The sequence below is a fragment of the Arachis hypogaea genome, chromosome 11, assembly GCF_003086295.3.
Source record: "Arachis hypogaea cultivar Tifrunner chromosome 11, arahy.Tifrunner.gnm2.J5K5, whole genome shotgun sequence".
In the NCBI taxonomy this organism is placed as follows: Eukaryota; Viridiplantae; Streptophyta; class Magnoliopsida; order Fabales; family Fabaceae; genus Arachis; species Arachis hypogaea.
In genome coordinates, this window is record NC_092046.1 from 13,818,598 (window position 1) to 13,844,365 (window position 25,768).

Below are 25,768 nucleotides of genomic sequence, written 5' to 3' on the forward strand. Positions count from 1 at the left end.
CTCCTCTCGCGGTCCGTCTTCAGCCCTGCCGCTGCCTCCCCCTCTGTCAGCTCCGTCAACCCATTCCTCCTCTCCTCTTCGTCAGCCACGACTCCCTCTTTCTCTTTGTTCGTCTGCCGCTGTTGCCATCTAGCACCGTCGCCATCGCGTCCTGTACCAACGTGACTCCTATTTTCTCTCTGTTCTTCTCCTTATGTTTTTTTCTCAGGTTCTATGGTCCTTTTTTTTCTTGTTTAAGTTAATTTAAGATTTAGTTATATGTTAATTCAGTATTTAGTTATATGTTAATTTAGGATTTAGAATTTAGCATTAAGTTAATTGAGAATTTAGGATTTGGTTATTATATGTCAGTTTAGGATTTAAGATGAAGTTAATTTAGGATTTAGGAATTAGTTATATGTTAATTTAGGATTTAGGATTTGATTATTATATTCTAATTTAGGGTTTAGGATAAAGTTAATTTAGGAATTATGAATTAGTTATATGTTGATTTAGGATTTAGGAAGAAGTGCAAGATGCTTGAATTTTGAAGTAGGAAATGTATCAAGAAAATGTTACAAGCCTTAAGTTCATATAATATACTTATCTATATTATGCAGTGTTTAATAGTAGCAATAGTTAACTCTAAAACTTGTAAATTTACCTATATATGAAAACAAGTTATTATAATTTGCTAGAAATGTTGTGAATTTAATTGTGTTCTCACTGATGATGCTGTAGATTGAGGTTGGTTGAATTTGTAGAAACCATAAAGGTGGATATATGTCAAATTTTAGGGGAGGTTATGTCATATGTTTTTTGAAATAATCTAAATGTTGAATGATTTGTGTAGTATATATGCTGATTAGTGTTAATAATATATTCTCTTTGTAGATATGACGACAGGTAGTAGAGGTAGATCGAGTGGGTTTCGTGGTCGTAGTAGAAGGAGAGCTTCCACTGAATCTCCAAGGACTGTTCTGTCATCACCCTTTACCCAACTACCCCGTCAATTCCTGTGACGTCACAGGTGGGTCCAACGGACTAGCAATTCATCATGGTCCAAAATTCGAACTACGTGCCTTCCTCTGTTATGCCCCACATGCAGATCCAGCGACAGATACCGCCGAGGATGATTCCTCCAGTGCCCCCAGTAGGATGTCCCTCCACTACCACCCGTGATCTGGCCGAGGATTTGGCCTGATAGCATGCAGGCGTGAGTATACGCAATTTTTTAATCTTAAGTTTGTTAATCTTAAGTTTATGTGTTTATATGTGTTTGTTAATATTAGGTTTTTTTTCTTATATATTTATACTAAACAACAATACTTGTACTCAAGAGATCTCTAAAATCATTAAGTCAATGTACGACTACCCGTGACCGAAATACATGACGATTTTGGCTGAGACCGGAGAACAATAATTTTAGAAGTGGGCAGTAAGAATTTAATAATATTGAATTAATTAACTGTATTTAAACTGAATTTTATCTCGACTAACTAATATTATTGAATCACTTTGTACCGTTGAAATTTATATTGGATGTGGAATATAATCTCAAATTTTTCTTGTAATGTTGATTTATTTAAATATATAGGACAGAAGCAATGATGTATTAGTTTATGGGAAAGAGAATAAAAATTGTTATAATATGAAAATTAAAGTCACAAATCATAATATATATATATATATAAAATAAAAATAAATAAATACTTCAATGATTTGTGAACATATTCATCTCATGGTTTATAGCAAAATTGTGATAAATTCTTGTCTTTTACATAAAACTAGTAAAGTTAAGATTTTAAAATTTTCATAGTTTAAATATTAACACCTATTATTTTTTTTATAATATTTTTTATTTTATTAAATTAAAGACTAATTTATTACAAATTTAAATTTCATTTAAAAATTTATTGTTGGATAATGAATTGCTATATAAACAAGACGTAATTCAAATTTCGAATACTTATTTAAATAGACTAATAAATTAATCACTAGATCAATTTAAATTTGTTATATTAATACCTATTATACTATTACTATTTAAAAGTTAGATACTACTGTAAGAGATAAAAAGAGACTCAATTAAGTAATTTTTATTAATAGCAAAATTTTATATAAAAAAATCATAGTGTGATATAATCAATCATATAAGAAATTAATCATTGATATAATTTCCTCTTTAAAATTTTACTTCCATAAATTCAATTCCTTCTTATTTTCCTTTTCCTATTCTATGGAATTCTATTTCTATGAAATTACTAATTAGTCATTTAATGCATTAAAAACGAAATTCAGTTTGATGAATTGAAAGAATTAAAGTCACTTGGTGTAGTACTGAGACAACTCGCACAAGAAAACAAAACCGTTTCCACAATTTTATGGCTGCTGTCACTCTCACTCTTACTCTAACTCTTCATACTCACATTATAAACCAAAATACTTTGTAACTCAAAGCCACGCAGTGTTGTATTCCAAGACACCTGTGCCTGCTACTCAACTCAATGAAATCATACGCACTACTTATAAGTACTCCTCTGTTCTTCTCAATTTGATCTTCGACTCTCTCTCTCTCTCTCTCTTTCTCTGAGCATGGAAACTAGCTCGGTTTCCAAAGTTGTGTTTGCATTTTGCTTGGCTTTGTGCCTTGTCACTCACCTTGTTCACTCAACTGTTACATATGATCGAAAGGCCATTCTCATCAATGGCCAAAGAAGAATCCTTTTCTCTGGCTCCATACATTATCCCAGAAGTACCCCTGATGTATGTAATCTAAGATATATACGTAGTTAACATCTCAAAATAACTGTCGGTGTAGTACTTTCCCAGTTCAATTAGAATTAAAGCGAAGTTTCTGATATTTATATTTGAATTGTGCAGATGTGGGAAGATCTAATTCAGAAGGCAAAAGAAGGAGGAATAGATGTGATTGAAACCTATGTGTTCTGGAATGTTCATGAGCCTTCCCCTGGCAATGTATCTCGCTCTCTTCTTATTATCTGGCTTCTGTTTCAATTCTTTGTTTCAATTTGATCTTTGTTCACTGTGTTTTCTGCATGCTACTCAATGTTACTCAGTACAATTTTGAAGGAAGATATGATCTGGTGAGATTCATGAAGATAATACAGAGAGCTGGTCTCTACGCTCATCTTCGCATTGGACCTTATGTCTGTGCTGAATGGAACTTCGGGTACCTTCTATTTTCCACTACTACTTTTACAACTTTTAATTTAATTTTTAATTTTATTTATCATTTTTTTTTTGTTGTATATAGAGGATTTCCTGTGTGGCTGAAGTATGTTCCTGGAATAAGCTTCAGAACAGACAATGAACCTTTCAAGGCGTGTCATATAATTGAGTTCAACATCTTCTTCTTTTCTGTTTTTTCCCCCGATGAATTGAATTTTTCAATTGAGAATTTGATTTGCAGAGGGCAATGCAAGGATTTACTGAGAAGATTGTTGGAATGATGAAGAGTGAGGGTCTGTTTGAATCCCAAGGTGGCCCTATCATACTATCTCAGGTATACTTTCTTCTTCTTGTATTTTATTCTGCAATTGATTGTCATTAATTGTTAGAGTAGCTGTTATGAGAGAATTTTTCATGTCCAGCACTAATAAAATAATAAAGTGGTAGTAGAGTAGCTGTAACTTTTGATTCACATTCACTCAAGAGTAGATCTGGGAATAATAATGAAGCATGTGCAAAATGTTGGTCCAGATTGAGAATGAGTATGGGGCCCAGAGCAAGTTACTTGGAGAAGCTGGCCGAAATTATGTGAATTGGGCTGCTAAAATGGCGATTCAGATGGGAACAGGAGTCCCATGGGTCATGTGCAAGGAAGAGGATGCACCAGATCCAGTGGTGAGTTTTTTAACTTTTTTTTAGTAGCAGCCTAACTTGATAATTACATTCGAAGCTATTTTTATCACTTAAATCTCTAACTTCGAAGGTGATCAGCATAAATAAAATCTTCAATGATATACGAAACGTCGAAATGTCAGATATTCAAGATTTGGATTGATCTTTGAAGTTTTATTCGTGTTTAAATGAAATTTTATAGACTAATTTAAATCTTAACTCCTCAAAATTTATATTATTATGTTAAAATTAATAATATTTGAACTTTATATGCACTATATAACTCCATCGTCGTTACACTACTTCTAATGTGTTGGCTGAGATATATAAAATAAAATAAAGATCCGAAATTAGTTGTAATACATTTCTCAAAAGGAGTACGGCAACTAAACTAATGTGTTCTGTTTGTGGGGCGACAACAGATAAACACGTGCAATGGCTTCTATTGTGACAAGTTCACTCCCAATAGACCCTATAAGCCAATGATATGGACAGAGGCTTGGAGTGGCTGGTAAACATTTTCTTTTTCAGTTATCAGTCACACTTGTAAGACAATCCTTTAAAATGAGAAAAATTATAAAGTAATAAAATAAGTCTTAAATTTATAATTTATATTAAATATGGTCTCATTATTTTGATTTTATTATTTTATTAATTTTCTCATGATAATATATGCAGGTTTACGGAATTTGGAGGTCCAATTCACAAAAGACCCGTACAGGATTTGGCATTTGCGGTTGCTAGATTTATAATACGAGGAGGGTCCTTTGTAAACTACTACATGGTTAGTTTATTTAAAGTAAATTCATTAAATTTGGAAAATTATATTGACAAGATGATAATGATGGAACCTATTTAATTTTTGCAATTTGACCAAGACAGTTCACATTTTTTTCTAGTATCACGGTGGAACCAATTTTGGACGAACAGCTGGTGGCCCTTTCATTACTACCAGCTATGACTATGATGCTCCACTAGATGAATATGGTGAGAATTCAAAATGCAGCACTTTCTACGTGTTATCGTCTCTATTATTCACTTGGTAACAACCAAAATTCCTAACAACAAAATTAACAATGTCACTAATCATCAATATTTAGTGCATTAAAATTAAAATAAAAGTGGCTTAAATAAGTTTTCGCTATATATATATATATATATATATATATATATATATATATATATTACTTCTTCTATTTTAATCTTTATAATTTTTTTACAATAAAAAAAAGTTATTTATTTTAATTTCCATCAAATAGTGTTACTGTTAATGTGACACACCACAGAAATATTAATCAGTTGTCTCATTACTTAAATGAATATTTTTAATGTCAAGAATCAAGATAGACAATTTTTAAAATTTATTTTGAAAAAAATTATAAGATCTACAACCAAAAAAATGTATATTTTATAAGATCAAAAAGATATTTAACCCAATATGATTTTTCAAATGCTGTTTGCATGTTAATTTTGGGACAAAATTGTGGTAGAATTGTAGAAATATCTATACGTGACTAGTTAAGATAGCTAGTAATTACTTCTTGCATTAAAGGAAAAGAAAAAACAAAAACTTTCAGATCTCTATTCACTTTAGAGGATTTCATTGAAATAGATTAGATTAGTCGTATTCTTGATAATAGGATCCAAATGTTTGTAGTTTAATTATGACAACAATTTTTTCTTTTCTTTTATTATTATTATTTTTTTTTGGTTTCAAAATTTTCATGAGTTCTATGTGTGGATTTGCACATTATACTTCTGTATAAAAAAAATTTACTCTATTTTCACTTTCAAACAAACATACCCAAACACCTAAACTCTATGGTTGATGAGTTCAGTGACAATTTTTTCATGTAACAAAAACATTTGCAGGTTTGATTAGGCAACCGAAGTATGGTCATTTAAAAGAGCTTCATAAAGCTATCAAGATGTGTGAGCGAGCTTTGGTTTCAACTGATCCAATTGTTACTTCACTAGGAGCCTCTCAACAGGTTTTAGCCTTAATTACTTCATACTCATTCTGCTTCCCACATGTGATTAGCTTCTCTATATAGTCTCCACTAACCCTGTAACATCTGTAAATTTTTTCCAGGCTCATGTATACTCGACGGAATCCGGCGATTGCGCTGCTTTCCTCTCAAACTATGATTCAAAATCCTCAGTTAGAATCATGTTTAATAACATGCATTACACTTTGCCACCTTGGTCCGTTAGCATCCTCCCAGATTGTAGGAATGTTGTCTTCAATACAGCAAAAGTATGGAACAAAAATCTGATAGATTTTCATATCATTTTGTATTTTTGTTCTGTATTTAATAATTGGGAAAACTTAGTAATGAATTACTCTTCTACTTGCAGGTAGGAGTGCAAACATCTCAAATGCAAATGCTGCCAACTAGTACTCATATGTTCTCATGGGAGAGTTTCGATGAAGATCCGTCTACTTTAGACGACAGCGGCTCTACAATCACTGCCCCGGCTCTCCTGGACCAGCTAAATGTAACCCGCGATGCGAGCGACTATCTTTGGTATATGACAAGGTGATGAGCCTGATTGAACTTCACAAGTCACAACTAATTTTGTTTAGCTTCTTAAGTTTGACCTTTTGAGTATACATAATTTTTGTAACTCATTAGATACTATGTATCTGCAGCATTGATATAGGTTCATCCGAATCGTTTCTACATGGAGGCGAACTCCCCACTCTTATTGTTCGGTCTACAGGACATGCTGTCCATGTTTTCATCAATGGTCAACTTTCTGGTATGAAGTTCTACTTTATTATTTCTAGGATCACATTGCTGGTTGTTTAGTAAAATCAAACATGGTATATCATTGAAATTAGGTTCTGCCTATGGAACAAGGGAGTATAGAAGAATCACATATACCGGCAAGGTAAATCTTCGTGCCGGAACAAACAGAATTGCTCTGCTCAGTGTTGCCATTGGACTTCCAGTAAGTTTCTTTCGCCCCAATACTTGGTGCTTGTTATATGATGTTTTGTAACTGCTAATTAGGTCACCTATAGACAGAAACCCAGCTATTAACAAAACAAAAATTTTATGTGCACGCCAAAAATCAGCTATTATGTATTTGTGTATAAATACATTTGTTGTTTAACTCATTTTCAATGTGTATTTTATGTTTTAACATATATTTTATACGGGTAAATAATTTGGTGGCTGATTTTTTATTTACGCATAGCATGATTGTTTCTTTTTCCCTCCTAACATCCAATGTCATTAACAAAACTCTCTTTCTTTTTGTTGTCAAAGAATGTTGGTGAACATTATGAGTCATGGAACACAGGAATCCTAGGTCCAGTTTCACTCCATGGACTTGACCAAGGAAAGTGGGACTTGTCATGGCAGAAATGGACTTATCAGGTTTGTTAATTAATCTCACTTCGGATGCATGCTTATGCAGGCTCATTTCACATTCAAGAGAATATATACTAAAGCATTCCAATTAATAGGTTGGGCTGAAAGGAGAGGCCATGAATCTTGCATCTCCTAATGGTTTTTCTGCAGTCCAGTGGATGCAATCGGCGATAGTTGTACAAAGAAACCAGCCACTAACATGGCACAAGGTAACATTCAAGAGAAATATGCAAAGTTTCTGACTAAACAATTAGCTAAACAAACAGATACAATTCTGTAAACTTCTTGCAGACTTTTTTTGATGCTCCCGAAGGAGACGAACCGTTGGCATTGGATATGGAGGGCATGGGAAAAGGTCAAATATGGATTAATGGACAGAGCATTGGAAGATACTGGACCACATATGCTAATGGCAATTGTAGTGGCTGTAATTATGCTGGGTCATTTAAGCCTCCAAAGTGCCAATTTGGTTGTGGCGAACCAACCCAGAGATGGTAAAAAAACTTTTAAGATCACCATTTTTTATAAATCATAAATCCTAAACCTTAAACCCTGAATCTTTTAAACTCTTGTTCAAAAATATTTCAGGTACCATGTACCAAGGTCATGGTTGAAGCCAAGTCAAAATCTACTGGTTATTTTTGAGGAGCTCGGAGGCGATCCTTCGAGAATCTCTCTTGTGAAGAGGTCAGTGAGCAGCGTCTGCGCCGACGTGCCGGAGTTTCATCCGAACATTAAGAATTGGCATATTGAGAGTTTTGGGAAATCAGAGGTGTTCCACCCACCAAAGGTTCACTTGCATTGCAGCCCTGGCCAGACCATCTCCATCATCAAATTTGCAAGCTTTGGAACTCCTCTAGGGACTTGTGGGAACTATGAGCAAGGAGCATGTCATTCCCCCTCATCCTACGCCATTTTAGAGAAGGTGCTTGTGCTTTACCTCTCACTCTTGGTTTCACAACCTACTCTATTAACTTCACAATAACAATGAAGCACAATTTAACTTTTAAAAGATTAAATTATTAACAGTTTAGCTCTTAAGAAGATACTTATATTGTTATATTATATTAGACTGATCATTGTATTGACAACTTCATCTTTAGAAGATCATTGCTTTGGTAAATTAGTGTCTAAAACCATTAATAATAACTAAATGTTTCTTTGGCATGTGAGTTTAACCTTGTAGTTTTTTGTTTCATTTCCACAGAAATGTATAGGAAAACAAAGATGCACGGTTACAGTTACAAACAGCAATTTTGGGCAAGACCCGTGCCCAAAGGTGATGAAGCGGTTATCAGTTGAAGCTGTTTGCGCTCCAACCGCCACAAATTGGAGAGGCTGATTTGGCCACACAAATAGTATTTATTGTGCAGTGACTTAAATCCCTTAGATTTAATGAATAAATAATATTCTTTTGTTTTAAAATATTTGTAAATTCAACATTTTAAAGTAGCAGATATTTTAAAACAAAGAGAATTATAGAAGAATGAGTACATTTAGTAGTAGTTGAATAGGTCAAATCCAGTGTGAAGGTGTATTTTTTGTGAAATGTTGGTGATGCCAAAGGCAATGTAGTTCATAGGTTTTGTTTAGTGGCATTTAACGTGTGTAAATTCATTGTTAGAAAGGTGAATCTGAAACCAAGGGTCTTAATTTTGTACCTATAGAGCATCAGTATTTAAACCGGTTATGGAGGTGCAATTGTGTTTTTGCTTGTATTTCTAGGGATTATCCCAAATCTATGTTCAAATTGGGAACATATTGTGATATCATTGTCTATTGAAGTTTGAAGATATCTATCTTACCTTGGCTGATATATTATTCTCCTTCCTTCTTCCTTTCTTTATTTTTGAAAGCTTTTCTTATATTTGAAAATCGATATATTTGAAACGGTTAGTTTTTCTTTTCTTTCACGAGATAAATTACAATACTCAAACGATTTTGACACCAATAAAATAGTATTTTATCTTTGTTATTAACAAAATAATATTCAAAAAAATTTTAAAATTTGACAGAAATAATCAACCGTCAAATATACTGGAGTTAAAGTTTAGAATTGACGTATTAATTAACAATGATCATAAGTACAAAAATTATCTACTTTTAATTTTTATAATTTTAAAACGTCTCAATTTTAATTTTTTAAAATCCCTAATTTTTTTCTCTTCTTCTTCCTCATCCCCAACAAGTCCCCTTTTCCTTCCTCTTCGAGACATTCTAAAATCCCTAATCTCCTTTTTCCTCTTCTTTTTTCCTAAGTCCCTTACAGCATATCCTCAACAATTCCCCTTTTCCTTCTTCTTCGTCACTTGTCCCGGTTCCCTTCCCTTAGTCTTTTTTTTTTTTTGAACAAAGGAGCTTAACACAATACAGTGGAGCGAAACACAAACAAGCATAAAGAACATGCAAAAATAATAAACAGAAAATTATCCCTAGTGTCATCTCCGGCATTGACATCAACAATAAAAGGGGTCCAAACTACACCACTCTGTGTAACTGACTAAGAATTTCTGGAATACCTTCTCTCCACTGCCTTCCTTGTTATTGAAGATCCGCTTGTTCCTCTCTAGCCAAACGTTCCAAATAACCGAGAAAAAATATATGAGCCATTTGTTGCCCTCCCCCTTCCTGTTAGCAACACCTATCCAACTCTCGAAGTGTTCTTTTAGTGAACCCGGAAAAGACCATAATATCCCAAAGTCATATAGCCATTGACACCATACTGCCAAGTAAACTCACAGCCCAGAAACAAGTGATGAATATATTCAGCATTTTTGTTACACAACACGCATATGTTATCACCATGATTAATAATTCCCAGTCTATGCAATCTTTCTTTAGTATTCACTCTTCTTATCAAAGTAAACCAAATAAACAACTCCACTCGTGGCGGAACCAAGCCTTTCCAAATGGTTCTGGTGAAGCTGTAGCTGGTTATTTCCTCCGGGAGCGATTCTGACTGCATCACCTGCACAAAGGAGTTAGTTGAAAATATACCTTGCTTGTCGAACTTCCAAACAACTCTGTCATACTTATCATGTGCTAGCTTAATTGGCCTTAAAGTTTCATGTAGCTGATCCACTAGTTCCAACTCCCATTGGTATAACTCTCGCCTCCACTGGAAGTTCCAAATCCACTCTAACACATCCCAAAACCCACAATCCCCTATAACAGATTCTTTTTGGTTTGAAACAGAGAAAAGCCTCGGAAAACTTATCTTTAGCGAACCACTTTATAGCTAGACATCTTCCCAGAATCGAGTCCTCTTTCCATCACCCACCTCCATAGATAACCCCGCAATCATCTTATTTCTCACATTACTATCTCTGATATGCATCTGGCAGATGTCCTTCCATGGGCCCCTCTAGTAGGTAATGTCTGAGCCAACAGCATCACATTGGGGTTCAAGTCATAGCAAGAGCACACGATCTTATTTCATAAAGGATACTCCTCTTTTGAAAACCGCCACCACCACTTGAAAAGAAGTGCCGTGTTTCTAATCACTACATCACCCACCCCCAGCCCACCCATCTTCTTAGGTGCCTGAACCAACTCCCACTTAACAAGTGCCAAACCATTTCTACCTTCCTCCTTGCTCCACAGGAATCTCCTCTGCAGTGATATCAACTTTTATGCCACTGCCTTCGGCATCTTATACAGACTCAAGTAGTACACCGGCAGGCTATTTAACACTGATTTAATAAGGACAAACTTACCCGCTTTATTGAGTACTTTTGCCTTCCACAAGTTGAGCTTCTCCTCAACCTTGTCAATTACTGGTTTCCAAGTCCTAACCAGTCTTGGGTTTGCTCCTAAAGAAATGCCAAGATATCTGACTGGAAGGCTAGCCTCCTTGCATCCCAATAAGTTGCACATATTGTAGGACCACTGCTGTTCGCAATTTATTTGGATTAAACTTGATTTATCAAAGTTAATGGTTAACCCTGACATCATCTCAACGAATCTTAGTAACATGGCATAGTTCCTGATGGTCTCCTCCTCTGGTGGATAGAATAATATAGTATCATCTGCAAACTGTAGATGTGATAGCTCTATATTGTCTTTTCCAATCAGCAGTGGAAGAATACATTTGTTCCTGACTGCCTCCCCTATCATCCTATGCAGAACATCAACAACCAGAACAAACAGAAATAGAGATAGTGGATCACCTTGTCTCAAGCCCCTCTCCATCTTAAACGGTTTAGATGGAGAGCCATTAATCAGGATCGACATAGACGATGTACTAATACACTCCTTCACCTATTCCCTCCATCTCCAGCCAAAGCCCATCTTCTGTAGCACTATATCCACAAAACTCCATTTTACCCGGTCATAGGCTTTCTGGAAGTCTAGTTTAATGATTGCCGCTTTCTTCTTCCTTGTCTTTAACCAGTGCACTGTTTCACATGCAATAAGAGCCCCATCATGTATTTTCCGACCCTTCACAAATGCGCTCTGAGTCTCCCCTACCAGACCTGGCATGACTGAGCTCATCCTCCTAACCATCACCTTGGAGATTACTTTATAAACACAACCAACCATGCTGATCGGCCGAAGGTCCTTGATCTCCTTTGCTCCGGTGAACTTAGGTGCAAGGGCCACCCAAGTAATATTGGAATCAGAAGGTAATCTTGACGATTGAAAGAAATCTAGAACAGCTGCCATGAACTCTGCCCCAAACTCATCCCAGCACTTCTTGATGAAATTCATGTTATACCCATCACTTCCTGGAGCCTTGGATGATTCACAATCCCAAACAGCTTCTTTAATCTCCTCCATTGTCGGTAATCTCTCCAGAGCTATCGAGTCTTCTTCATTAATCCGATTTACCAGTCCGTCCCTGAAACCCACAACCGGTGATCTCTCCTAGTGATACAGATCTTTATAAAAATCTCTAATAGCAATCTTGATCCGAGCTTGATTTCTTATCAACCTTCCGTTGATTACCAGTGCATCTAGTCTATTGTTTCTTCTTCTCGCCGACGGCAAGTTATGGAAATACCTGGTGTTCTTATCCATATCCTTCGCATGCTTGGAGCGCGACATCTGCTTTCAGTGTATTTCTTTTCTGACATACCACTGCTTGCAACAGCTTACTAGAGCCTTCCTTTTAGCCTCCATAGTACCATCATAAACTCCATTTGCTACCAATTCGTCTATCTTCCTGATCTCCTCCTCAAAGCGCTGAATCTTCTTGTCCATGTCACCAAATTTCTTCTTATGCCACCTTCCCAAAGGCACTGTTAAAGCCTTCAGCTTTTCTGTGAATTGTATCACACCAAGATTCCTCCATTTTTCTCTGACCAATCTTAAGAAACCATCATGTGTAAACCAGGAATCTAAGCTCTAAAAGGGTCGAGGACCACCTCTGAATATAGTATCCTCCACGATGATTGGACAGTGATCTGACAGGCCTTTCGTCCCCCCTTTTAACCGAATCTCCGGAAACTCGTCCATCCATTCTACACTCAGTAAAACTCTATCAATGCGACTGCAGGAGCAGCCTCTAAACCATGTAAATTTATGATCATTCAATGGTAGATCCACTAACTGCATGTCTTGTATCCAACACTTAAAGTCTTCTGCAGACCTTGTTAACCTGTCCTGACCTTTCCTCTCTTCCACCTGAGTAACCTCATTAAGGTCACCCATGTAGCATATTGGAACTTGACATAAACCGGCTATAAAGCTCAGCTTCTCCCACACAGCAAGTTTTTCCATTCTAGAATGAGCACCATATACTAAACAGAAAGCATAAGGAAAATTATTTTTCAATAAGACTCCTTCAACACATAACCATCTCTCCCCTTTATAGCAGTTATTCATTCTAAATAGCATGACATCCCACATTAACGACAGCCCTCTAGACGTGCCATCCGAACCTACATACTCCCACCCCACAGCATCACTCCCCCAATAACGAATTACATCAAACTTAGTCACAACTTGCATTTTGGTCTCAATCAAACCTAGCATATTCAGCTTCTGTTTATTTCTTAGATCTTTAACCATACTCAGCTTACCAACCCCCCCTAATCCCCTAACATTCCAAGAGCTGAAAATCATTTTAAACCTTTGTTACACACCTTTTGAGCTTTCTCGGTCTGCATCGACGTGCCTTTTCTTTCTGCTTAGCCAATCTCCTTTTCTGAGCAAGCGCCTCATTTTGTTCTTGTAAAATTGCCATTATGTCGTCTTCTTTATCGCACTAAATTGCTCCGGGTTCTACTGCTAGCTCCCATGCCCTTTTATTTACGGCCATCTGCTCTTCTCTTCCCTGATTCGTACCACCACTGAGCCCCTGGTTCCCGGATTCAATATCCATGCCTGCCCCATTATCACCACTACCCTCATCAAGCCTTGCACAAGCCAAATTCATAGCATCTGCTAATACTACGTTACCGTCTTCAAGGAACCCGCCCCGACCGCCTACATTAACCTTCCCCTGCACTGCACACGTTTCCTTGGCCTCTCCCTCAAGCCATCTACCCTGGATAAACCGAACACTTCTACCGCCGGTAGAGAGTTCACTAAGGATGAAGAGGTTCGGTCCATTGAATCCAAACCAGCCGCGCCGTACCCAACCACCACACCTGCCACGCCGCGCTCAACTCGACAGCCATCATGATCGTAGGCTCGTGAGTCTCCGTTGCCTTGTGCTTCACCCGCGCCACCAGCATCCAGGCGCATCCCTCCAACACGGGTGTACGCAGCTGCGCGCGATTTAGGAGAAGGAAAGCATGTATTCGGGTGGAGTCTAACCCGACTCGTCCTCCTGGTCAAGCCTTCCTCATCAGCATCATTTGGGGTTTCGGTTGCTGCGAACCAGCCCATTCCCCTTGCTGTCTCACTTGTGTCATCCGCCTTCTTAATGGGCCAACCCTTTAGCCCTGTTTGGTTTTGTTTTTTCCTCGAGCAGCCACCAAATTTCTGCCCATCAAGCCCATAATCCCAACTAGCCGTTCTTTCAGACTCACCATCAATAACCAGATCACGACATCCCTTGAATTCAGCTAATCCATCAATAACAACATCCTCTGTTACCCTCAGAGTTTTAAAGTCAATTAAATTGCAATAACTCCATTCATTCAAAATATTTTCGGAAATTACCAATCTATCCTTATCAGCTTCTCCCTCTCTTGGCATCCCATCAACCACCGGATCTCCGCTTGTCACTGGTACTATCGAGTTCAAGCTGCTTGTACCCAAAATCTCGCATGCTTCTGGGGGTCCAGTTTTGCTCATGTCCTGAAGCTTACAATGTGTTCCAAAATTCTCGTATCCAACCTCTTTAACTAGGACGTCGAATCAACTAGTACCAATAGTGATGTGAATCCACTCACTGATAATGTCCATAATACAAGTGTCGATTTGTACCCGTCCCACGCTAAACGAGAGACATGATTTCGTGGCTTCGTCGTACTGCACAACTTCTCCCCATTGACTGCCTATCATCTTGAACGTCGCCTCAGACCACATATGCAAAGGGACACCAAAACACTCGAGCCATACCCTTCGAGTTTCGCTACGCTCCTCCTCATCCCATCTCCATACGCTATGGAAGAACTTCAATATATTGTTCATTTTGAACGTGAAGGCTTCTTCAGCACTTAAAATACTATCAAAAGTCAGGAGTGCTTTGTACGCTCCTAATTCTCTTACTTCCACAACTTGCGGTAAATTCTTGCCTATCATGTCCCTCAGGGACTTATAGTCGATAGCCTTAGTCGTACCGCCTATTAGACTTCTCTGCAACCAGACCAGATTCTCTTTTGCCACGGACACTTCCATCTTCTTCGTCCACCCATTGCCGTGAGGGTCTCCTTTTGTTCCCTCTTTCCTCAACTCTTCCACTTTTCTCCCTGGAGCTCTATGGCTAACCTCATTTTGAGGTTGAGACTTATCTGTATTCTGAACGTCAGGTGCCTCCTGATGTCTCTTGATATTCGTCGCTTTGTTGGTACGTCGATATCGAGCTTCTCCTACCGAAACTACCTTACCTCGTAGCCTCATTCTATTCATTTCCACAATAGCCTTCAAGGCTCCACCTTTTGTTGTATACCAGATGAACGCAAAGATATACACTTTTCCATTTTTTGTTTCCGTGATAAGTAAATATCATTTATGCGTCCCGTCCAGTTGAACAAATAATACAGCTCCTTCTTCGATATGTATTCAGGAAGATGTTCTACAAAGATAGAAAACGATTCATTTTCCAAGCGATAGTATTCTTCTTGATTCCAAACCCTAGGATCTCTGCTCAACTGCCTAACTCTACCCTTCCCGGTGTTTTCCACCCCCTTTCTCTCCCTCTCTCTCTAACTCTCATTTCTCTCTCTAAGTCAAAAGTTCTCCCTATCAAAATTTTTGACAAGAATTTAATTATCTACTCATAATACTACTTATCTTGGTGGACATTTTGATAAAGGAAGAAATTTTTGACAAAGAAAAATATAACTTTTGTTAAGGTATCATCATCTTGTTACAAGAATCACAACAGTCTCAATCCCTATCTCTACCTGTTGTATCATCGTCTTCTCTTCAAGAACCAACGAATTCGAAGGTAACCGGTGGTAGGCCTGGGAGACGCAAAAAACCGAGTGAGGACTCCGATGACGATGAAGATTGGACTCTTCTGTCTCATCAAGTATCCAATTTAATACGTACTTGTTCTTGTGCACGTGCTGGTGGAGCTGGCGGTGGCGGTGGCAGTCGTCGTCGTGATTCTGGTGAAAGTCCTAATGCTGCTAGAAAAATAAGGAGGGCACGAAGTTCTTCTGATAATTGTAATTTGCCGACGTTTTGGAATCCCGGAATGATTCTTTCTTGGCTGATTGACAACAATGTGGTGGTGTAGGAGGCGTGGGTTTTCTGCCATGGAGGGAGAGATAATAAATTGGTGCAGAAAGAAAAGTTGTTTCGTTTTGGTATTGTCTGCCATTGTTGCGGTTCTTTGTGCACACACTCTCAATTCGAGGCTCATGCTGGTTGCAATAATCAACATCCCTCTCGCGGGGGGTTTCATTCTTCTCTGTGATCGCTTTTCGGCATCATTTCACATCTAATGTATCGGCATTGATCATGTTCCTACTGGTAATTGGTTCTGCCCTTCATGCTCTTGCAGAATTTGTAACTGTCCAAGGAAAAGGGGGACCGGGATGAGTGACGAAGGGAAAGAGGGGAATCGCTGGGGATGTAGTGAGAGAATTATGGAAGGAGGACAAAAAAAAAAGGGATTAGGGTATTTTAAAAAATTGAAATGGGGTGTTTTTAGAATTACAAAAATTAAAAGTGAGTAATTTTTGTAAGGTGAAAATTCAGGTACAGTGAACTTCACGTGAAGTTGATACCTGAGAGCCATTAGATGATTTGACTAAATTTTCATCTAACGGCTCTTAGATATCAACTTCACGTGAAGTCGACTTCACCTGAGTTTTCACCTTTTTGTAATTATGATAGTTGTTAACTAATACGTCATCTTTAATTTTTAATTCTAAAGTCTAAACCTTAACTTCAGATAATTTAATTGATGGTTAATTATTTTTGTCAAATTTTAAATTTTTTTAAAAATTATTTTATAAATAACAAAAATTAGATATGATTTTACTACGGTCAAAATTTTTTGAATACCGATTTAGTATTTATCTTTTCTTTTATATTAATTAAATATGTGTAATACACTATTATTGGAAGTTTTGGTGTTTCTTTTATATCACATTATTGTAATATCTATTCTTTGTTTTTCTTTTTTTTAATTGATATTAATCAAATAAAAAAATTCGATTTGCACTTTTAAATTTTTAATTTTTGAAAACAAAAGTTGGAGAGTCCGATTTCAATATAATTTTTCTTTTATTTTAGAAAACATAAATTGGACAGGCCGATTTTGATGTAAAATTTTTTTAATTTTCAAAAACACAAATCAAACAGTTTGATTTAGGAGTTGGTGTGTATTGTGTTCGATTTATGATCGTTTATTAAGAAAGTTAAACAATATAAAAAAAATCGAAAACATCGATTTGTTATATTTACAATAGTGTAAATTATATCTCTTCTTATATAATTTTGTGATACATATCTCTGCAATATAAAAAAAGTAATAAGCGATTTAAAACATCATAGAATTCATATTCTCAAACATTCAAACTACAAATTCAAATTAATAAAAAAATCAAATCATGTAGAATTTGAACATTTTAGATGTTTCCAAATCAATATTTTTTATGTTTGAATACATGAGATTTGATGATTTTACATTATCTTGGATGTTTTACAAAATTTTTGTCAGTTTGAATTTGTAGTTTAGCATTTGAATATATTGAATTTTTAATGTTTTAAAATTTAAATTTTCGAATTTTTTTCATAGATGTTTTTTAGTATTATGTTTCGGATGTTTATTTGAATAGTATAAAGATCTTTTGGATGAATAATTATAATTTATATTCATAATTATTGAGTTCATAGAATATTTGACAATCTTGATGATGATAAACATTTAATTGAGATATAATTGATTGAGTACATTAATTACATATTTTAAGTATTGCAGGAAAGTTTTGATAAGTTCTGATTTTAAACAAGCAAACATCAAGTAAATAAGCATTTATTGTGATATATTCTTACCAAAACAAAAAGGCAACAAAAATAAATATTCTACGAAATCATATTTAGAAGATTTACTCTTGAAGATTGGCCTTCATTACATAGTTGGCAATACTCAAAGGATGAATTCAAAGAAAATAAAGCAATCATTTAGCAATTCATAATATATGCAAAACGATTGGCTCTTGTAGGATTTTCAAGAAATTCTTCGATTTCTTCCGGAAGCAGATGATTATTCATCTGCTTCTCACGTTCCATGAATAGTCGGCACATTGAAGAAAACAACAATTAATTAAAAATTTTCTACAAGAATCAAATCATGCTATGATAAGAAGTTATTGCACTTATGATCAAGCCAAAGAAAGAAAGATTTTCTCTCTTCATTGCCAATGGCTACACCGCGCCATTGATTATGCAACAGCTAGCTTGATCAAATAGGGAATGATTCAATTCCAACATTGAAGAAGTGATGAAAGCCCTATATATGAAGGTATCATCCAAGAAAGAAGCAACTAACGGAAACAAATTGAGAAATACAACCTTTGCTAATTTTGTTCTTCTTTGTTATTTGAGTGTGTTCGTATTTTTATTGTCTAGAATTAAGTTTACAGAAAGATACAAAAGGTAAAGAGAGTAGTGCACACAAAAATTATTTAATATCTTGTTTGAGTGTTTGATTTTAAAAGTGTATTAGGATTAGAGTGTACTTGGTATTCCTTAACTAGGTTGGATTAGCACCTAAGAATTACTAAGTTTGGAATAGCTTAAGTGAATTACAAGAGTGTGCGTCTCTTGGAATTGGTGATTATAATCATTTTTTACTATAGTGAAAATTCCACCATAGTTCGTGATGGAAAATGAATATAGGTCTCATTACACTTGAAGACTGAACTAGGATATATTGTTGTGTCATCTTCTTCCTTTATCTTTGTTATTGCATATTCATGAGGAGTTAAAAACCAAAATAATCTCCTAATTTATCAATTTTGTTGCATAAATTGTAAAAGTGTTTATCACTTATATTTTCTTGATTCAATCTTCCATTCTCAACTCACTAGGAAACTTTAAGTAATTTTTGGAACATAAAGTATATAAAATTAATAATATATTATTTTTTATTATTTTATGTAAAAAATCTTGTTTGGTAAAGTGTAATAAATGAGATTAAAATTAATAAGATTAAAAAATATTAAAAATCTAAATGACAGAAAAAAAGATCATATAAAGATTATTTTGGCTCAATTTAAAAAATTTTATAGATAAAAATAATTTGCGTATATTTTTAATTACTAATTTCACTCTATATATAAATTTATTACATATCAGATGATACTCAAATGACACCTCAATTAATCATTTCGTGACATGTGATATTAACATGTCATGTTTTTATGCAACATGACATGTTATCATTAAATTAATGTAAGATTATTTGACTTATAATTATATTTTTTAAAAATTAATATGACTAATTAAATTTTAGATGACTAATTTGATAAATAACTAATCTTTTAAAGATAAATTCGAACATTAACCTTAAATTTTTGAATTTTAGATGCATAATTTTGTGATAAAAAATTAGTCATTTAAGCCCAGCAATAAAGTACGCGGACAAGCATTTTACTGACCAAGTTTCAACCAAGTCACACATGCGTGTGCGCGTTTTTTTTTTCGAGGATGTCATCGTCGTTTCCTCCTCTTCTTCTTCCTCCTTTTTCTTCTTTGATTTCTCCTCCTCCCGTTGTTGTCAAACTCGCGAGTTAACTCGTAAACTTGCACGAGTTTAGGTAGTGACATCGAGTTAACTCGGACACAAACTCGTTTCTGGATAGATTCGGGCAGAATCAGTTAAACTTGCGAGTTTAAGGGTGAGTCAGCGAGTTTGATTTGGGTGTCCATTTTTATCAAAACGGCGTCGTTTTGGGCCCCAAAAAAAAGAAAGAAAGGGAGCAACTCAGCAACGTAACCCTAATTCCCTAACGGCGCTAACTCACTCTCACTCTCTTCTCCAAGCCCTCTTTGGCTCTTCTACAAGCCCGTCCTTCGCCGCCGTCCATCCCTCACCGCCGTTCCACAAACAGCTCGTCACTGTCTCCCTCTCCGCTATTCTCTCATTCTGCTCTCTGTTGGCTCTGTTCTGCATCAAAGCACGTGGACTCGTGGAGCCTCTGCCGTCTGCCACGCTATCGTCATTTGTCATGTCTTTTGTCATTCGTGACGCTGTCGTTGCTTGTCTGCCTGCATAGCATAGCAACGCCTGGTTCCTCAGCATAGATTAAGGTATGGTTAAAAACAAAATTTGTTACTGGATTGCTGCATTTTGTAGTTGTTACTTGTTAGTGTTAGTTTAGTTTGTTCTTAATTGCTACTGCTTGTAATTTTTAGTTGTTTTTTGTTAGTTATTAGTGTTAGTTAGTTGTTACTTGTTAATGAATCTAAATATCTGAAAGACTAAAACTCTAAAATGTTAGTGTTAATTTAGTCTGTTCTTAATTGTTGCTTCTTGTAATTTTTAGTTGTTACTTGTTAGTTGTTTGTGTTAGTTAGTTGTTACTTGTTAATGAATCTGAATATCTAAAAGACTTAAACTCTAAAATGTTAGAGTTAGCTTAGTCTATTCTTAATTGTTGCTTTTTGTAATTTGTAGTTGTTACTTGTTAGTGTTAGTTATGAATTTATCAACTTTGATAGTGGATAACTTTGCAATTGAAATCTGAAATCTAAATTTATTATTTATCAACTTTGATAGTGGATAACCTTGCAACTGTTTAGTGGATAACCATGTAATAACTAATTTTGCAACTGTTTAGTGGATAACTTAGCAACTGTTTAGTGGATAATTTTGCAACTGAATCTAAAATTCTGTATTTTAGTGGATAACTCTGAAATAATTTCTAATTATTATTCAGAGATGGATAAAGATAAGTGGATAAATTTGCTAAATTAATTATTTGGTTTGTTGATTTGTTGATTCAGGGACAAAAATACAAACTGTCTGAGAATATTGGTTCAGGGGAAAAAATACAAAATGTCTGATAAAGATGGTGAAGATGATAGTGTTGATGTCATAGAAGATGAAGATATTGAAGGATTTCAATTTTAGACTTTTACTTTATTAAAATATTTAATTATTACTTTCTTGTTTTCTTTTTTTTTTTCGGTTGTGTTATATGAAGCTTTGATTGTGTGATTGTGTTTTATGTTGAACTAGATGCATGCTTGTGAAGGATTTGAATGTGTGTTCTAGAGTACTTGTTATAATTGTAGTATTATGTTAATTTATTATGTGTTTTGATGTTGAAATTGTTAAGTTTGAATGTCTATATTTGAATGTTTGATTAACAAGGGAATTGCCAAACCATTCTAAGTGAACTTACTTAACGAATTCAAGCTTCTTCGCAATATCAGGTTGGGATAGTAAAGGAAATCCTTTATCATAAGTTGTTCAATCTCGCTCAAGGAGAGCTTTTGGCAACCACCGTAGGAGGTGTGATGTACATGCACTCATTTCAAGGGGGTGCAACACTTCTAAGTTTGGGCCTTCTATTTATCCTATATACCATGTTTGTATGGTGGCGCGATGTTCTACGTGAATCCACGTTGGAAGATGCTGCACTTCGCGCGTGACAACCTTGCCTCCTCCTCCAACTCCTTTTTCTCCTTTTCCTCTTATGTATATTCAAAAATCTAGAGCACATAAATTTTGACTCACAACATAGAATTTTGATGCATAACACAAATTTTTGAAGAACCACATACCTAGAACATTAATATTCAACCAACAAAATACGCATATCAAAGAAATTTGGGTGCACAACATAAACAATTTAGTGTACAACACAAAAATTTTAGTATGCAGCACATAAATTTTGAAAGGGCTATATGTCCAAAACATTGACACTCAACCAACAAACACTACAAGAAAAACGCTTAGTACCATTAGATTTACCGTTGGATTCTTCAAATATATCCGACGGTAATCAATTTACCGTCGGATTTACCATCGAAAAGAATCAGAGGATATAAACCTCGTCGGTAAATTCTTACCGTCGGATTTATTTCGCTCGCAGGTAATTACTGTCGGATTTTGCGACGGATTACCAGTTCAAGAAAAGAATTGGTTACTATCGAATATTTTCGACGGCAATGTTGCCGCCAAAACATGTTGTTTTGTGCCATGTTACCATCAGATTATTCCAACAGTAATTTCGACGATAATGTCTTTTTTTTTTGAAATTTGAAATAAATGGTCAATTTTAATTTTAAAATGATTTTTTTCCACAATTAGTTATCAATTTATAAATAATGAAGAATTTTTATTTAAAATAAATAAATAGTATAATGTGCAAATTAAATAAAAGTCAAGTACACCAAATAAATATATGAAATAATAAAACTAAAATCTAATATCTATATATCCAGGTAGTCGTCGTCATCATCAGTCCCGTGGCCCTAAGTCGGCAGTGTAAGAAGTGCTGACGATGTCTGTGTGCCACCAGCGTTACCGCTGCCATCAGCAACGGTGCTGCCCCCAACAGGGTCGATGCCTGCGGCGCACATCTGGGCCTAGTACATTTCTATCTGAGCCTCCATACGCTGCATCTGCTCCAGTGACTTCCTAAACTCTAGCCTGAGCTCATCCATAGACGTCACACAGGTGAGGATCTCCAGATACCTCTCCTGATAATCATTAAGCTCATGTGCCTACTGGTGAAGGTTGCGCTAGAGCTCCTGCACCTGGAGCCTCAAATTTACACCTTCCTCAGGATGGACAACTCGACTAGTGGCGGAGCCTGACGACAGCCTCAATGTCGAGGTGCGGAGGCTGCTGGTGAAGAACGACCATATCCCGTATACGCGGTTCTTGTACGGGGCTGAGGCGGTCTCGCGCCAAACCGCATCGGGGTTGACAACTAAGGCTATAGATCCATCGACGATGTCCTCCAGTCTTTGTGTGTAGGACTCCTGTATAATTAACACAAGTTACTGTGTGATTAGTAAGCTAAGACAGATATACAATTAATATCTAATGATTTAATAGCAAAAGATAATCAGAGGTATGTTTACTTACATAATGGTCCTAAGACAGCTGATAAAAAAAATCTCGCTTTATTCTCCTTCAACGTGTGGATGTACTTGAAGGTCTCTACCAATGTGGCCTTGCGATTCAACAACTTCAACTACACAAGTGGCATTGAAATACAAATTTTTAGAATGCCTAGTAATGATATGCAAAACAGATAACATAACGAAGTTATTAACAATATTAAAGGAACTACATACCAGCCTGGCCTTTGTTTTTATGAAGCTCGCGGAGTCACCGGTGTACTTTGACGACCTCTCCGATGCCTTGTTAGCTCGGTTGGTGAGACGTCGATGCCTGAACCCCGCATCGTTCTCCCAATGAGCGAACGGACCCTTCTTTACCTCCGGTTGAATCCAGCGTGTTCGCTGGTCCCAGCCATGGCGAACATCATTCAGCATCTGCTGGAGTCGCCAACCCATTCTATAGTCGAATATCTTTCAGATGGCCAGGTCGTGCTCAGCATCCCAAATGAAGTACAGCTGCAACAACGAAGCTTTAAATTACCTTAGACAAGATAGAGGATATAAACTACCTAAAAAGAATTAAAACGAAAACAATGAAAGTAATTACCGCCCATTTCTCAAACTAGTGCTGCCTGATCTCAGCAGAGATCTTCGTGTAGCTGAGCCAGGGCTGGTCATACATCAGCTTAATGACATTCATCATCTCCTGAGTATACGTGTTCAGGTTCATCAAAAACCTAACAATAACCCACAAACAAGAATCAACCTAAATCCACTAAACAGGAATCAATTTTCAGGAAATCCCAGGAATAAGAAACAATCAATAAAACTAGAAAACAATAACCAGTAGCGTTCCAAATCAACCTAAATCTACTAAACAGGAATCAATTTTTAGGAAACTCTCCCTCAATAACGGGAATCATAATCAATAAAACTAGAAAATAATAACCAGTAGCATTCCAAATTAACCTAAATCTACTAACTAAGAATCAATTTTTAGGAAATTTCAGCAACAACAGGAATCATAATCAATAAAACTAGAAAATAATAACTAGTAGTATTCCAAATCAACCTAGATCCACTAAACTGGAATCAATTTTCAGAAATCTCAGCAACAATAGGAATCATAATCAATAAAACTAGAAAACAATAAACAGGAAATACATGAGCATTGAATGTCATACTTACCCTGTGCTACCATCAGGCTAAATGTGCAACTGTACAATGGTAGATGGAGGAGCTCCATTAGCTTCTGCCTTACTGTCATGGCTAGACTCCGGGGTCGCGGCATCCGTCGCCATTGATACGGGCTGCTGAGTGGTAGGAGGCAGTGCCATCACCATGGATAGCGGCACGTAGTTGGGATTAGGGACCATGATGAATGGCTGGTTCGCTAAACCCGCAACCTATGGCATGACCGGGGTGGTCGGAGTAGAAGGAGAGGATTCAGAAGTTCCCAGGGTACCGGAGGAAACTCTCCCTCCACCCCGACCACGGCTGCGACCATGATCGGCAGCCTGATTTGCAGCACCTCCTCCTGTCGTCATGTTTGCATGTATCAAAACCAGCCGTAACACAGTCAATGCACATCTTTCAGACAATGTCAAACAACTCCAGCAACAATATTCAGCAATTCAGTTCAATAATCAAAATACTTCTTAAAGTTGAAATTCAAAGTTCAAATTTAAAATCAAAATAAGAAAAACCAATTCAACAATCAACAAAACCTCAACATATTCATAAACTCAAATTTAGTCATCTTCAAACACGTATAAAAACGCAATCTCCATACTCATTATATACATCATCTAACCAGGTTTTATAAGAAAAAGGAAAAATCAATTAATAAGAAAACAAAAATTTTTTCACTCTACTAACAAAATCTGTTAGGATAATATTTCATTCAATATATAGTTTATATACATGTGGATATAATCTATTAAAAGAAAACCAATTGGATATAAAAAACCAGACGTAAACACCCATATCCACTTTTATCAAATAGAAGTCTAGGTTAGACTATTTTTCTTTTTCAAATACGCATCCTTATTAAGCAACATGTGCTTCAATATAACTTAATTTCTCAATCATTTTTGGATCCGTTAAAATGGACAGCTTAACAATTTTTTCAATTTACAACAAAACATTTTAGCCTAATATAGAGATTTCAATTAACAAAACAAAGTATAATCTAATTTTATTTCAACATGCATCAGCATTAAGCATACAAGCTTCTATTTTTTATATTCACATTTGAATATGTTACCTATTATTGCAGAGGCAAAATCAATTCGAAGAGAAGAAGCTGGACAACAGCAGTGGTGGTGGTGGTGGTGACGAGCAGAGACTAGAGAAGCAAAGCTGGGGAGTGGCGGTGGTGTCTTTGTGGTACGGCGCGATGGTTCAAAGAACGGAGAAGGTTAACGGTGAAGTGGCAAGGAGAGAAGAGGGAGAAAGAAGAAGAAGAAGAAGAAGAACGAAGGGGTCTCGGGGATGGGTGAGTTGATGGCGACGAAGAGGGGGCTATGGTGGTGGCGGTGTCAGCGGCGGCAGATGGTGATTTTGGGGAGAGGGAAGGAAATGGTGGTTTTGGTGGTTTAGTAAGAGAAGAAGTGAATCTAAATGAGGGGGAAGAGAGTTCACGTTTTGAATTTACGTCCCAGTTACCTTCGGAAAAATCCGACGATAAAACTTTGTGGGTTATCAAAACGCATCGTTTCACTAATTGGCTTTATCGTCGAAAAACTCCGCTGATAAATCCAATGGTAAAGAACGTGCCATTTTATTTTTCTTTCCCTTCAAATATTATCGGTAGATTTACTGTCGAATCCCTAAATCTGACAGTAATTACTAAACCTTACGAATCCGATGACATTACCGCCGGTAAATCCAGC

At 36.2% G+C, this 25,768-nt stretch overlaps 2 protein-coding genes across 2 annotated transcripts; one reads left to right on the top strand and one right to left on the bottom strand.

Moving 5' to 3' along the window:
- The first annotated feature begins 2,331 nt into the window (after positions 1-2,331).
- Positions 2,332-9,039, top strand: LOC112720332 (beta-galactosidase 3). Its single transcript, XM_025771236.2, has 19 exons — positions 2,332-2,745; positions 2,863-2,958; positions 3,060-3,172; positions 3,257-3,323; positions 3,413-3,505; positions 3,703-3,846; positions 4,266-4,354; positions 4,522-4,627; positions 4,743-4,830; positions 5,716-5,834; positions 5,936-6,100; positions 6,202-6,383; positions 6,497-6,606; positions 6,689-6,798; positions 7,119-7,229; positions 7,319-7,432; positions 7,515-7,717; positions 7,812-8,148; positions 8,431-9,039. The coding sequence occupies exons 1-19, from the start codon at positions 2,575-2,577 to the stop codon at positions 8,563-8,565; spliced, it is 2,553 nt and encodes an 850-aa protein (XP_025627021.1). The 5' UTR covers positions 2,332-2,574; the 3' UTR covers positions 8,566-9,039.
- An 849-nt stretch (positions 9,040-9,888) lies between these two features.
- Positions 9,889-11,456, bottom strand: LOC140176035 (uncharacterized). Its single transcript, XM_072205883.1, has 2 exons — positions 10,940-11,456; positions 9,889-10,361 (listed from the first exon to the last, which is right to left on the bottom strand). The coding sequence occupies exons 1-2, from the start codon at positions 11,454-11,456 to the stop codon at positions 9,889-9,891; spliced, it is 990 nt and encodes a 329-aa protein (XP_072061984.1).
- Between the last annotated feature and the right edge of the window lie 14,312 nt (positions 11,457-25,768).

What these genes read in the sequence shown, in the direction of transcription:
- LOC112720332 (XM_025771236.2), top strand. Translation starts at nt 2,575, where the DNA reads ATGGAAACTAGCTCGGTTTCCAAAGTTGTGTTTGCATTTTGCTTGGCT. An exon ending in ATCCCAGAAGTACCCCTGAT is followed by an intron (nt 2,746 to 2,862) that starts GTATGTAATCTA and finishes TGAATTGTGCAG; the next exon opens with ATGTGGGAAGATCTAATTCA. An exon ending in ATGAGCCTTCCCCTGGCAAT is followed by an intron (nt 2,959 to 3,059) that starts GTATCTCGCTCT and finishes AATGTTACTCAG; the next exon opens with TACAATTTTGAAGGAAGATA.
- LOC140176035 (XM_072205883.1), bottom strand. Translation starts at nt 11,456, where the DNA reads ATGTCGATCCTGATTAATGGCTCTCCATCTAAACCGTTTAAGATGGAG. An exon ending in AAAAGTACTCAATAAAGCGG is followed by an intron (nt 10,362 to 10,939) that starts GTAAGTTTGTCC and finishes GGGATGTGTTAG; the next exon opens with AGTGGATTTGGAACTTCCAG.